This window comes from Nymphaea colorata, chromosome 6 (genome assembly GCF_008831285.2).
Source record: "Nymphaea colorata isolate Beijing-Zhang1983 chromosome 6, ASM883128v2, whole genome shotgun sequence".
Taxonomy (NCBI): Eukaryota; Viridiplantae; Streptophyta; class Magnoliopsida; order Nymphaeales; family Nymphaeaceae; genus Nymphaea; species Nymphaea colorata.
The window spans coordinates 6091970-6102675 of record NC_045143.1 but is presented as its reverse complement, the minus strand read 5'-3'; the positions used below and the strand labels follow the sequence as shown (position 1 = coordinate 6102675).

The following is a 10706-nucleotide window of genomic DNA, read 5'->3' as shown; positions in this document are numbered from 1 at the left end:
TCATTCATTTAGTTCTGCAGACTTCAATCCCAACCAATAAGCAATTGATGCTTCCAGGCTTGCTGTAAGGGAAAGTGACTAAGTAAAGTAAGGTGTTTGGTTGAAGGGAAAGTGAAGAGGAAATCGATAAAAAAAACAGAAAAGAAAATACTAGACTGTTTGGATGGGCAGAAAAGAGAATGAAAGGGAAAGAAAAGTTGAGGGTATTTTGAATCCCTTCATAATCTCGGAGATTTGAAAGAAAATTGGAGGGTGTTGTTAAAAAAGTCTCATTTACCGGTCACAGGGGAGGTCATCCGCCCTTTCTTTCTCTTTGTTTCTGCCATCGATGTTGTATCTTCGAGTCGAGTTCAAGCTCGAGTTTTCTTAGTGGAGTTGAGCTCGAGCAGGCCCAACTCAAGCTTGGCTCGGCTCTTGTGCAGTCCTAGACTGATCCCCAAGAGAGAGAACCTGCCACTGATGATATCCTTGCCAATTCTTAGGAGAACCAAGCACACATGATATCAGGATATGGATCTTAGAGGTGATGAGTTCTCATTGTGTTATATCCCTCAGTTGAATGGGAGAGAATTTCATAGCTCTAGTGTGATGTCCAAACCCCTATCTAGCTTCCCCCCTAGGCCCAGAAATTGTTTTGAGATTTGGGTAAGCTTACAGCCACCATTTACTACTAAAAAAGAGTAGTACACTAGAGCATGATAGCAACTATGAGGATTCGAAGCAGAAACCCTCTTTTATGAGCAGCCTTACCACTACACCCTTCGAGGCAATTTTGCTATATCTCTCATGTTAGCTTCATATAAGTAAACACACTGAATTCTATTCTCCCTTGTTAGTAGTTCGCCCTAGGAGACGCAGCATAGCTATTCGAGTTGGTTGGCATGCAAACAGCACGTTGTCAATTTGATTCTCGTGAATACTACTCCTTAAACTACAAATATCGGCATCAGCCACCCAAGCTCCGAAGGAGGCCCTAAACCTTGGGATCAAAGGGTAGGTATATCATCAACCCTCCCTTACCAAAGCTGATTAAGTGCACAAAAAATTGCGCGCATGGTGCTAAAACATCACTGATCAAGTAAAAAAGGAGCCATTTACAAGACAAAAAGGGGGATATTAAAAAGTTAAAAGTCCGAAAAATATTTCTTTAATAAAATTTTTTAAAATACCCCAACCACCCGTCTTCTTTTATGAGGTGCATATTTGTTGCGTGCATGCAATTCATTCTCCTCCCCTACACTCAAGGGGAAAAAAAGGGCTGGGGCTTTTTAGAAATTTTGTTTATAAAAAAAAAAGTACATTTTAGACTTTTTAACATTTCTTAACTGCAATTTCATCCTTTTAACAACCTCCTTTTTCTACTTGTTTTTAAGATACATATTATGATCTTTATGTGTGTATAATTCGTTTGGCTTTTACCTTCCTCCTCACCCACCCACAAGAAATAAAGGCTCTGATTTTCTTTTTCCTATAAGGTAGGAGCTTATTATTCCTCATATTTGAAGACCACAAAGATTCCTTATCCCCACCACTCTTCCTTCCAAAATTTCTTTTCAGATCGGGTTGGGCCGGTCATAAGTGGACCCAAATCCAAACCTCAACATCTGCCTTTCTATAATGTCAAATCATCTCTTCTTCTCCACCACTCAAAAAACAACATCCCGACTGCAAATTTTTTTCTTTATCAAGATAAATTATGGATTCCTGCAACTTGTCTTGAAATGAACAAATTATGGAGAACCAATCAGCCATTGAAACGAATCTAATGTCAATTTTGAGTCTATTTCCCAACTTTCTTACGCTTCCATGTCAATAATTCACTTGGCTTCCCCGCTGCTTTTTTCAAGGGCTCCACCTACCTTTCGGCCGACTTGTAAAAGGTCACATAAAGTTGACAGAGATTTAGCAATTTAAGTCGCATAATTCGCAATAACATACAAGCTGGGGCCGCTATCAGTATTTTATCGAATTTTTGAAAAGGAGGTCGGGCAGGTGTTTTCAAAAAGTCATATCGTATATTTGCATTTTTAGAAGTTTAAACAGGGGTCAGACCATAATATTAATATAGTATATTTACGTATTCATATTCAAATTTGTGTTCCGGTTTGAATGCAGATTAAGAAAAATGTAATTGCCATATCCAAATCTGGTTTTTTTTTTAATTTACAAGTTGGACCCAGTTCAAATCGGACTTTTAAATTTACATTTAGATTCAAATTTGAATTTTAAATACACAGCTGAACCCTAAGTATATTATGATATGTTAAAGAACCAACTTTGGGAATGTACCTATAACACTGGATATAAAAAAAATTGATTGTTAAGGTTGAATTCGTATCAAATCCTATCTGATACTCATTTAAAACCATTTTTTGAATATGATCTGGAACGAGTTAGCCCACTCTCATACTAGATTCGGGCCCCTGGTTTGACAGATCCCAACCTCAAGTTTTAGTTCCAATCCTAAAAATGTTAAGAACCAAGACGACCGATACTTTTATAAACACTTAAAATATCTATCACTATCTTCAATACGACACTAAACTTCTCAAAGTATGGTGTTACAATCCATCCATGTAGGACCTCAGGTCCGAGTATTGAATCGTGCTTTGATACCATTAAAATGACTCAGCCCACTCCCATACCAAACTCGAGTTCCTAGTTCTTTTAATGGATCCCAACTGGCCTTATAGCAGTTTTGATTTCAACGTCTTTTATAAACCCTTAAAGATTTCTCGTAATTTTCAATATAAAACTAAACTTCGCTGCTATCTAGCTGATGCGAGAATCTCAAGTAATTGTATTCAATGTATCTAGACATGCAAGTCTTGGGTTGGTCAAAATTGGCCGCCCCAGTGCAATATTTATATGTTGGGGCTGAACTTTTTGTCTTGTCCGGTACCAAATCCGTGAAAAGCATGGACGCAAGCCATAGTGAGTATGCATTATTTGAAATAATAGACATGCATCACTGTAGGTGCTAAGAACCTGAACAAATTAAACTTCCCTTTTTGTTGCACATCTAGAGAGAGAAAGGAGGGGCAGTGAATGACACCTGAAATTTCACTGTCATAGCAAGAGAATCTAAAGCTTCATTGGCCTGTTCTCATCTTTATGACCAAGGAATCTGAGGCTCAGGCTTATCTAGGGAAGGCGTGGGGGGAAAGAAAAATGAAGAAACAGACAAATGGGGATCAGCCGTCCATAGGATATTCCGTCTTGGCCTCACCTTCATGATGATGAAGGCCAAGCTGCTAACGGTTGAATTATTGGGGGTTTATTTTCTCTGTGGTCGAGTCAGAAAATTTTTGTTTCGGCTTAAATCTCGGCACATGTTTGGGTTCTTTTTTATGTGAAGGAGAAGAAATCTTACCACCTCAGTGGAGATGGAAGCCTCTTCTTTCTTTCCTTCCTTCAAAGGTAGGTCTAGGGTTGTTTAGAGTTGTCGAGATGACGTTTCCATTCAGGAGCAAAGCCAAAACTTTTTTATGGAGGGGGTTGAGTTAAAGTTTTTAAATTTTGACATGGGTCGAGTCGAAATATCATTTTTCTAAATTTTTATATAAAACAAGTGAAAATTTCTAAAATTTACATGTAATTTAAAAAAAAAAAAGAATTGAAGTGAGGCCAGAGCTCATGGGGAACCCCCCTTGGCTCCGCCCCGGATCTCTAGGGGTGGAGGGAGGGGGGGCCACCTAGGCCATGGCCCGACTGACCGCAGAAAAAAAAAATTATATTGAAAAAATCAAATTTTTTTAGTTTAGCCTGACCTGTCGCTCCTCTAGGCCCTACCGTCGCTCCTCTTGGCCAGACCCTCGGATCGTTTGGTCTGTCCTTGAAAAAAATCCTGGTTCCGCCCCTACCTATCTCTATTGTACTTCAAACACAAAAAAAAATAAATTTACGAAAATTTGAAACGAAAGTTCATCTTGTTAGCTCTATCTATCCATTGCACCAAATCCTTTGAGATTGCTTTGGTTTCTTTCATTGTTAGGCTCCCAAAGATGTGGGTTCGATAGGGACATAAGTGGATTGGTGTGCTTGTCTAATTTAAATTCTGTTCAGTTAGATTTGATAAAAAAAAAAGAAAAAAAATAGTGGATCTTATTACTAATTGTAGTTGGATTTGTGTATGCAGCTTTATAAATTTCACATGAAAATACCAAAATAATTTTAATAAAGACAAATTATAAGTCCGTTAGTCGTGCTCGCTCTCTAAATTATATTCAGTAATATTAGTTCATGATTAATTATATGCCAATGGCTTAATCTTCCTATTAACATTCAAAATAATGTTGATAATTTTTTTTATCAATATTAACAAGCTTTTCATGGCAAAACTAATCCTTCCTTCCAGCTTTTGCAAAACCTAGATAAAAACCAGGTTTTTGTGAAACTAGGTTTCACATAAACCCAATTTAGTGTGTAATCAGAAAATCCAATCCAAAAAGGTGTTTTGGAGTTTCAAAACGTCGTTTTGAGTGTGCATCAAACACTGCCAATATATTTTTCATGTTATTTTAGAGATAGAGAGAGAAAGAGATAGAGGGAGAGGTGTGCAAGCAATTGAGGACCCATGCCCAACTCAATTATGTGGGTAGCCGTTGGTCTTTTTTTTGCATGATTGTAGAAGTATTTGTCTTTTTGGAATTATGGAAATTCTAAAAAAAAAAAAAGTGGAACCTAGATAATTGCTGAAATATGAGGTAAAAACTAGACTTTTTTTATTTTTTTTTTCCCAGTATAAGAGCCGGTTAAGTAAGTCACAGGTCTATTATATATATGCTAAAAAAATTGGAGTGCTGAATTTTGTTTACCTTTGTCAACTTGAAGGTCATTATTTTGGAGAAGATATTGTTAAAGTATCTTTTATTTCAGTTGCTATCGTTCATAAAAAAAAGTTTGCAATGCGAGGAAAAGTAACTCTAAAAGTATAGCGGCGAATAAAATATATCATCTTTCCATATAAATTAAAATGTCGCTTTTGCTTGGCGCTCCCACAAAACCAGTGGCTGATGGGAACTTGTTTGGTGCTACGGTTCCCAATAATTGATTGGTGACGTACGCTTAATTTTTAATTCACTATCTTCAAAAATATGGTTCATAACCCGACTTTGTTTTTGTTAAGATTTTTTAGAATGACTTATTCATCTAATCACAGTCATTCGATCTAACATGATGATCCGTTAAGAGAAAAATAAAGAAAAAAAAGTGATCGGTACTTTTGTTATTTAGGTTCTCACATTTTTCTTCATGTTCTTACATTAATTTTGTATATATATATATATATATATGTTCTTATATTAATTATATATATATATATATTCAAATAGCAGTGAAAGGAAGCTTAAAATTGCCCAATGTAAATGAACAAGGAAGACTCAGTAAGAAGCGGTGAGCTTATTGAAAGACACTCTTGTCTTACTCCCACTATTAGTAGTTGACTGGTAGTTGATATGTTAGGTAACACCAAGTTAAAAATTAAAGTAGTATAAACTTATACGTAACTCCATAATCTCAAAACTATACAAATGTCAAAAATGTTTTTATTAAAACATGTTTTTACATAAATATATAATTTGAAAGTTAGATTTTTAATAAATCAATCGTATAAATGATGCTTAGGAGATCATATTGATTAGGAAAAGGACCAAAAATATTGGGATTCTAAGATTCACATAAGCCTTTTATTGGATCTGAATTCTGAATGTTAGAAATTCAAACACCTTAAGATAAACCGGTGACGTATTTATGATACACGTCTTTATCTAAACCCTCTTAGTCCAACCGCCCGCGTAATCGCCTTTCCTGATTCCTGTCCCCTATTGAGGGGCCTAATTTCTTACATAATTCAAATAGCATCCTAGAGTTTTTGAATTTTGATTGTGAGCGAATGGTTTTCGGCCATTTCTTCATTAAAGGCTCAAAGATTCTCCTTTCTTTGAACACAATAAATTTCATCAAATATAAACTTGCCATAAGACTCGCCAACATTGCGCAAAAGAGTTCGCCAAAATTAGTCTTGGCTTTAATTTAAAGTTAATTTAAAATATTAATAAATTATTTTTTACAACATAAACATGAAAAACTTGTATTGGAGACCGATTCGATTTGAATTGTTCAATTTAAGATAATTTTGTTAACATTTCATATACCACTGAGGACCGTTGTTTTGCTTGACATTTTAAGTAGGTTATAAACAATTGTCATCAAATGGAGCACCTACGAGATAAAAGTGGAAGCGTGAGGTCCGTTTATGAGATTATGGCCAAAATAGGAGGCCAAAAAAGCTTTTTTCCCTGCTATTTATTAGCCAGTTGGTTGTTGAAGGAAGCGATACCAAGGAAAGCTTTCCTCCTTCCGGGTGTTGTTCCGGCGCTTCTCCGATCCAAAGTCGCCGGAAGCGAGAGACATGGCCTCGCGTGGCGCCCCTCTTCTTCTTCTCTTTGCCCTCCTCTCCCTCGCAGTCTGCACCCATGGTCGGATCCCGCAATGGTCAGACTTGCTCCGTCTGCCTTCGGTGGTCTCTGGCGACTTTTCTGACCTCCGGGATGACGACTCCACCGGCACACGGTGGGCCGTCCTCATCGCGGGGTCTTCGGGATACTGGAACTATAGACACCAGGTTTCGGTTTTCTCTTTGAATTTCTTTCTATTCATTTCCTTCCTTTTGTGGATCTTATTGGTGATTCATACTCTGTTATCTATGGATTCTGATTATTGGGTTTAGAGACGGATTTTTTATAATAAGGTGCTTCTGTTTCTGTGTTTCTCCTCAATGGTCTGTTTTTTAAGGTATTCTGAATCGTTTTCTTGGAGGATCTGACCTTCGATAACAGAGAAACCAGCTTCATACTTCTACCAGTTCTTCGACGTACTGGTTTCCAGGACTCCCGTTTAGTGGAACATGCCTTTTGTTTTCTTTCTTTCTTTTTTCTCGTTGATTGGAACCTCTAATTTGTTCTTTTAACGCGATACAGCGTGTGGTTTTTCACTAGTTTCTGGGTCTTTTTGTTCCGCGCTGCTACAGAGTGATAATTTAGAAGTTTCCTTTTCTTATACTCTTTACTACCTATTACTGTCCTCTAAGCTTGAAAGTTGGTGCTTTACCATGGACAGATCATGGACTCGGTAATATTTTGAAAGTTTGGGATGCTTTTAAGGACCTAATAGCATTCGTTGGGCATCCTTGTCTATATAAGTACCATTAGTTGGCAAGGTCCTTTTAGTGTATTGGGAGAAATAGGGTGTATCCATATTTTATCCGTCTATTGTTGTCATCTATACATTTTGATAGGCTCATATATGAATTAGGGACAGAAAGCTGGGGCGACTGTTTTATTTGCTTAATGTATTGCAACACTCGATTCCACATCAGATGGAAAGTTTCCATTTCTAAAATCCCATAGATTTTTATTTTCTTTTTCAGTTTTGTTCTTTGGTAACATAAGTTCGCTGATCATCCTTTAAATTGTTATGATGTTTGTCTCTTTACGCAATTTAGTGTGATAAGTGACTGCCAGAGAGCATCATGAATGTGCAAAAAAATGCAAATGATGACAGTTTTAATTTCTTGGCGACATGTTTGAAAACAAGTATTCACGGACATGATATGCGCATACGTGTACACATAAAATATACCACATGTTGGAAGTGTTCCATACTAGTGGAAGATATGCGCTATTTCAGTTATGGTAATTAAATTGAAAAGATTTCTGCACTGTGTCATGAGACTTACATGCCAAGTATTGGAGAATGACATTTAGAAATGTTCCTTCAGGCTGACGTTTGCCATGCATACCAAACCATGATAAAGGGAGGACTGAAAGAGGAGAACATCATTGTCTTTATGTATGACGACATAGCTTATAATGAGGAAAATCCTCGACCTGGTATCATCATCAACCATCCCCAGGGGCAGGACGTGTATGCAGGTGTCCCCAAGGTTCAGTTTCTTTCACATCCTGTGCAAAGTTCCTGGAGACATTCGAATTCCTGAGTACAGGGCATTATGTTGTGTCTTTTGGCTCTGGGTGCAGGACTACGTTGGAGATGATGTTACTGTGGAAAATTTTTTCGCTGTTCTTCTTGGAAATAAGACTGCTGTTACTGGGGGAAGCGGAAAAGTAGTGGATAGTGGTCCAGATGACCATATATTTGTCTTCTATACTGACCATGGAGGACCTGGCGTCCTTGGTAAGCCATTCTAATCATATTGTGTGGCTGAAGCGTTCTTTGAATTAAATTAGCATTTTGAGCTGCCTTAGCAGGTGTAGCTATTCATTGTCTCACTATCATGGATAAAGAAGTATAACGGATCATCTGAATCCTTTAATCTGCGTGCATGCAGGGATGCCCACTTATCCTTATCTCTATGCTGATGAGCTTATGGATGTCTTGAAGAAAAAGCATGCTTCTGGCACATATAAAAGCTTGGTACTGAGGAAAATTTCTTTCTTAGCTTCCGCACTTCAGAATCTACTGTTCACATAGTTAATTTGTATCCCTGATATGTTTGTAAGATAATTTCTTTTTGCTCCATCAAGGTGTTCTATCTAGAAGCTTGTGAATCTGGGAGTATTTTTGAGGGTCTTCTGCCAGAAGGTATGAATATATATGCTACCACAGCTGCAAATGCTGATGAAAGCAGTTGGGGCACATACTGTCCTGGGGGCGCTTCCAGTCCTCCTCCAGAGTTTGACACATGTCTGGGAGACTTGTACAGCGTTTCTTGGATGGAAGACAGGTTTGAATCCTGTGTATAACCTTTGAGCATTTTTTTCTCATGCAAACAAAAAAAACTTTACATCGGTTACTGTGCAACTTGAAAACTCAAATTTTTGTAGAGAAACTTATAAAAGCGGACTTGTCTTTCAACTCAATCACATACCCTTGTTCTTAGCTGCATAAATTCATAGCATTTTATTATTTTTCTCAAGTATGTGTATTTCCTTCTAGAGTGTTAGCATGATCTAACTCTATGTTTTGCTCAGTGACGTTCACAATCTGCAAACTGAGACATTGAAGCAGCAATATCAACTGGTAAAGAGTTGTTCTTTTGATTGTTGTGTTTGCAGTCCTTTCCTGCGTAATTGATTCATGGCTTTGAGATATGATGCATGTCCATTGAATTGTTTCAGGTTAAAGAGAGGACTTCAAATCAACACACGTACGAGCTAGGTTCCCACGTTATGGAATATGGTGATACAGAGCTCAGCATGGAAAAACTCTTTTCATACATCGGTACAAACCCTGCAAATGAGCATTTTCCTTTTGTGGGTAGTAACAGTCTGCTTAAGCATTCAACAGCAGTCAACCAGCGGGATGCTGATCTTGTTTATTTTTGGAACAAGGTTGGTTAAAAATAAAATAAACGTGATGGCCATTTTTTTAGTATTCGAGCCTTTTGTATGAAAATGGGCATGCTGATTCTAACCCGCTAATACTCATGCTGCTTGGTTTTCTGTTTCAATGCAACTTCCAAATTAGCTACTATTGTTCTACAGAATCATTTAACATTGATGTTGATGATACTTTATTTTTTCACACCAGTATCAAAGAACTCCTGCTGGCTCTCCTAAGAAATTTGATGCCCAGAAGCAGTTGTTTGATATGATGGCCCATCGGATGCATGTGGACAGCAGTATGGAGCTCATTGGAAAGCTTCTCTTTGGTTCTGAGAAGGGGCCAGAAATACTGAAGGCTGTGAGACCAGCGGGACAGCCACTAGTTGATGACTGGGGCTGCCTCAAGTCTATGGTCAGTTTCTTATATCTCCTTCCCTATTAGAAACGAGCACGAGTTTTTCTGTTTGGAAATAAGTACTTAATGCTCTAAAGATGCATAGCCCTCACAAGATTTGTCTCTTAGCATGCCTACCATTTTTTGTCCCTTCATGGTGAGACTGGAGGGTGGCACTTACTTTTTGCCTATTTTATATGGTTCTGCAGAAAACCCTATCATGGCTGTGGAAACTGATCACTGTTTCTGCTTATTTAATTTTCTGTATTAGGCCAAAAAGTCAGCCCGTGACAATTGCATTATTTACAAAAATTTCTGTGGCAAATGATCGATTTTTAGCTGTCATTTTTCTTTCTTTTTTTTCTGATGCAGGTACGGGCCTTTGAAACGCATTGCGGATCTCTCTCCCAGTATGGGATGAAACACATGCGATCTATTGCTAATATCTGTAATGCTGGAAAAAACGTGCAGACCATGGCCGAGGTCTCTGCCCAAGCTTGTGACAGGGTCCCTGCAGGTCCATGGAGTTCTCTTCATAAGGGCTTCAGTGCTTAGGATTTAATTTGCCATGGCTTTATGAAGGCGCATTTGTTCTTATGGCATCTATATATATATATATATGATTTGTATTGAAGCATTTGTGCGGCTGAAACTTTCAGGCATGTAAATATTCATTGGACCCGTCATTCGCCTGTAGAATGTAAGATAATTTTAAGTTACAGATATCATGTGAAGAAATTCTCTGCACCATTGCATCGATATGGTCTCTCTCTCTGTTTGTGTGTAGTATCTTGAGATTTTCTTACTCACTTGTACGAATGCATATGTACTCCTTGATCCTGATTTTGATAGACCAGTTATTGAAGTTCCTCCGTACTTGATCTTGGCGAGAAAGTGGGACTAGTTGAAATGATGACCCTCCTCATTCTTGAAGTTCCTCTTTTGGTAGTTTCTTGCATCAATTT

At 37.8% G+C, this 10706-nt stretch overlaps 1 protein-coding gene across 1 annotated transcript; it reads left to right on the top strand.

Annotated features, from left to right (window-relative positions):
• The first annotated feature begins 6334 nt into the window (after window positions 1–6334).
• Window positions 6335–10491, top strand: LOC116256141 (vacuolar-processing enzyme-like). The gene is made up of 9 exons (XM_031632377.2): window positions 6335–6625; window positions 7781–7945; window positions 8040–8196; window positions 8351–8436; window positions 8547–8746; window positions 8994–9042; window positions 9141–9353; window positions 9553–9759; window positions 10114–10491. The coding sequence occupies exons 1-9, from the start codon at window positions 6413–6415 to the stop codon at window positions 10294–10296; spliced, it is 1473 nt and encodes a 490-aa protein (XP_031488237.1). The 5' UTR covers window positions 6335–6412; the 3' UTR covers window positions 10297–10491.
• Window positions 10492–10706: the final 215 nt, after the last annotated feature.

Coding starts and splice junctions, on each gene's coding strand:
- LOC116256141 (XM_031632377.2), top strand. CDS start 6,413: ATGGCCTCGCGTGGCGCCCCTCTTCTTCTTCTCTTTGCCCTCCTCTCC. Junction 8,197..8,350: donor TGGAGGACCTGGCGTCCTTG/GTAAGCCATTCT, acceptor GCGTGCATGCAG/GGATGCCCACTTATCCTTAT. Junction 9,043..9,140: donor TGAAGCAGCAATATCAACTG/GTAAAGAGTTGT, acceptor GAATTGTTTCAG/GTTAAAGAGAGGACTTCAAA.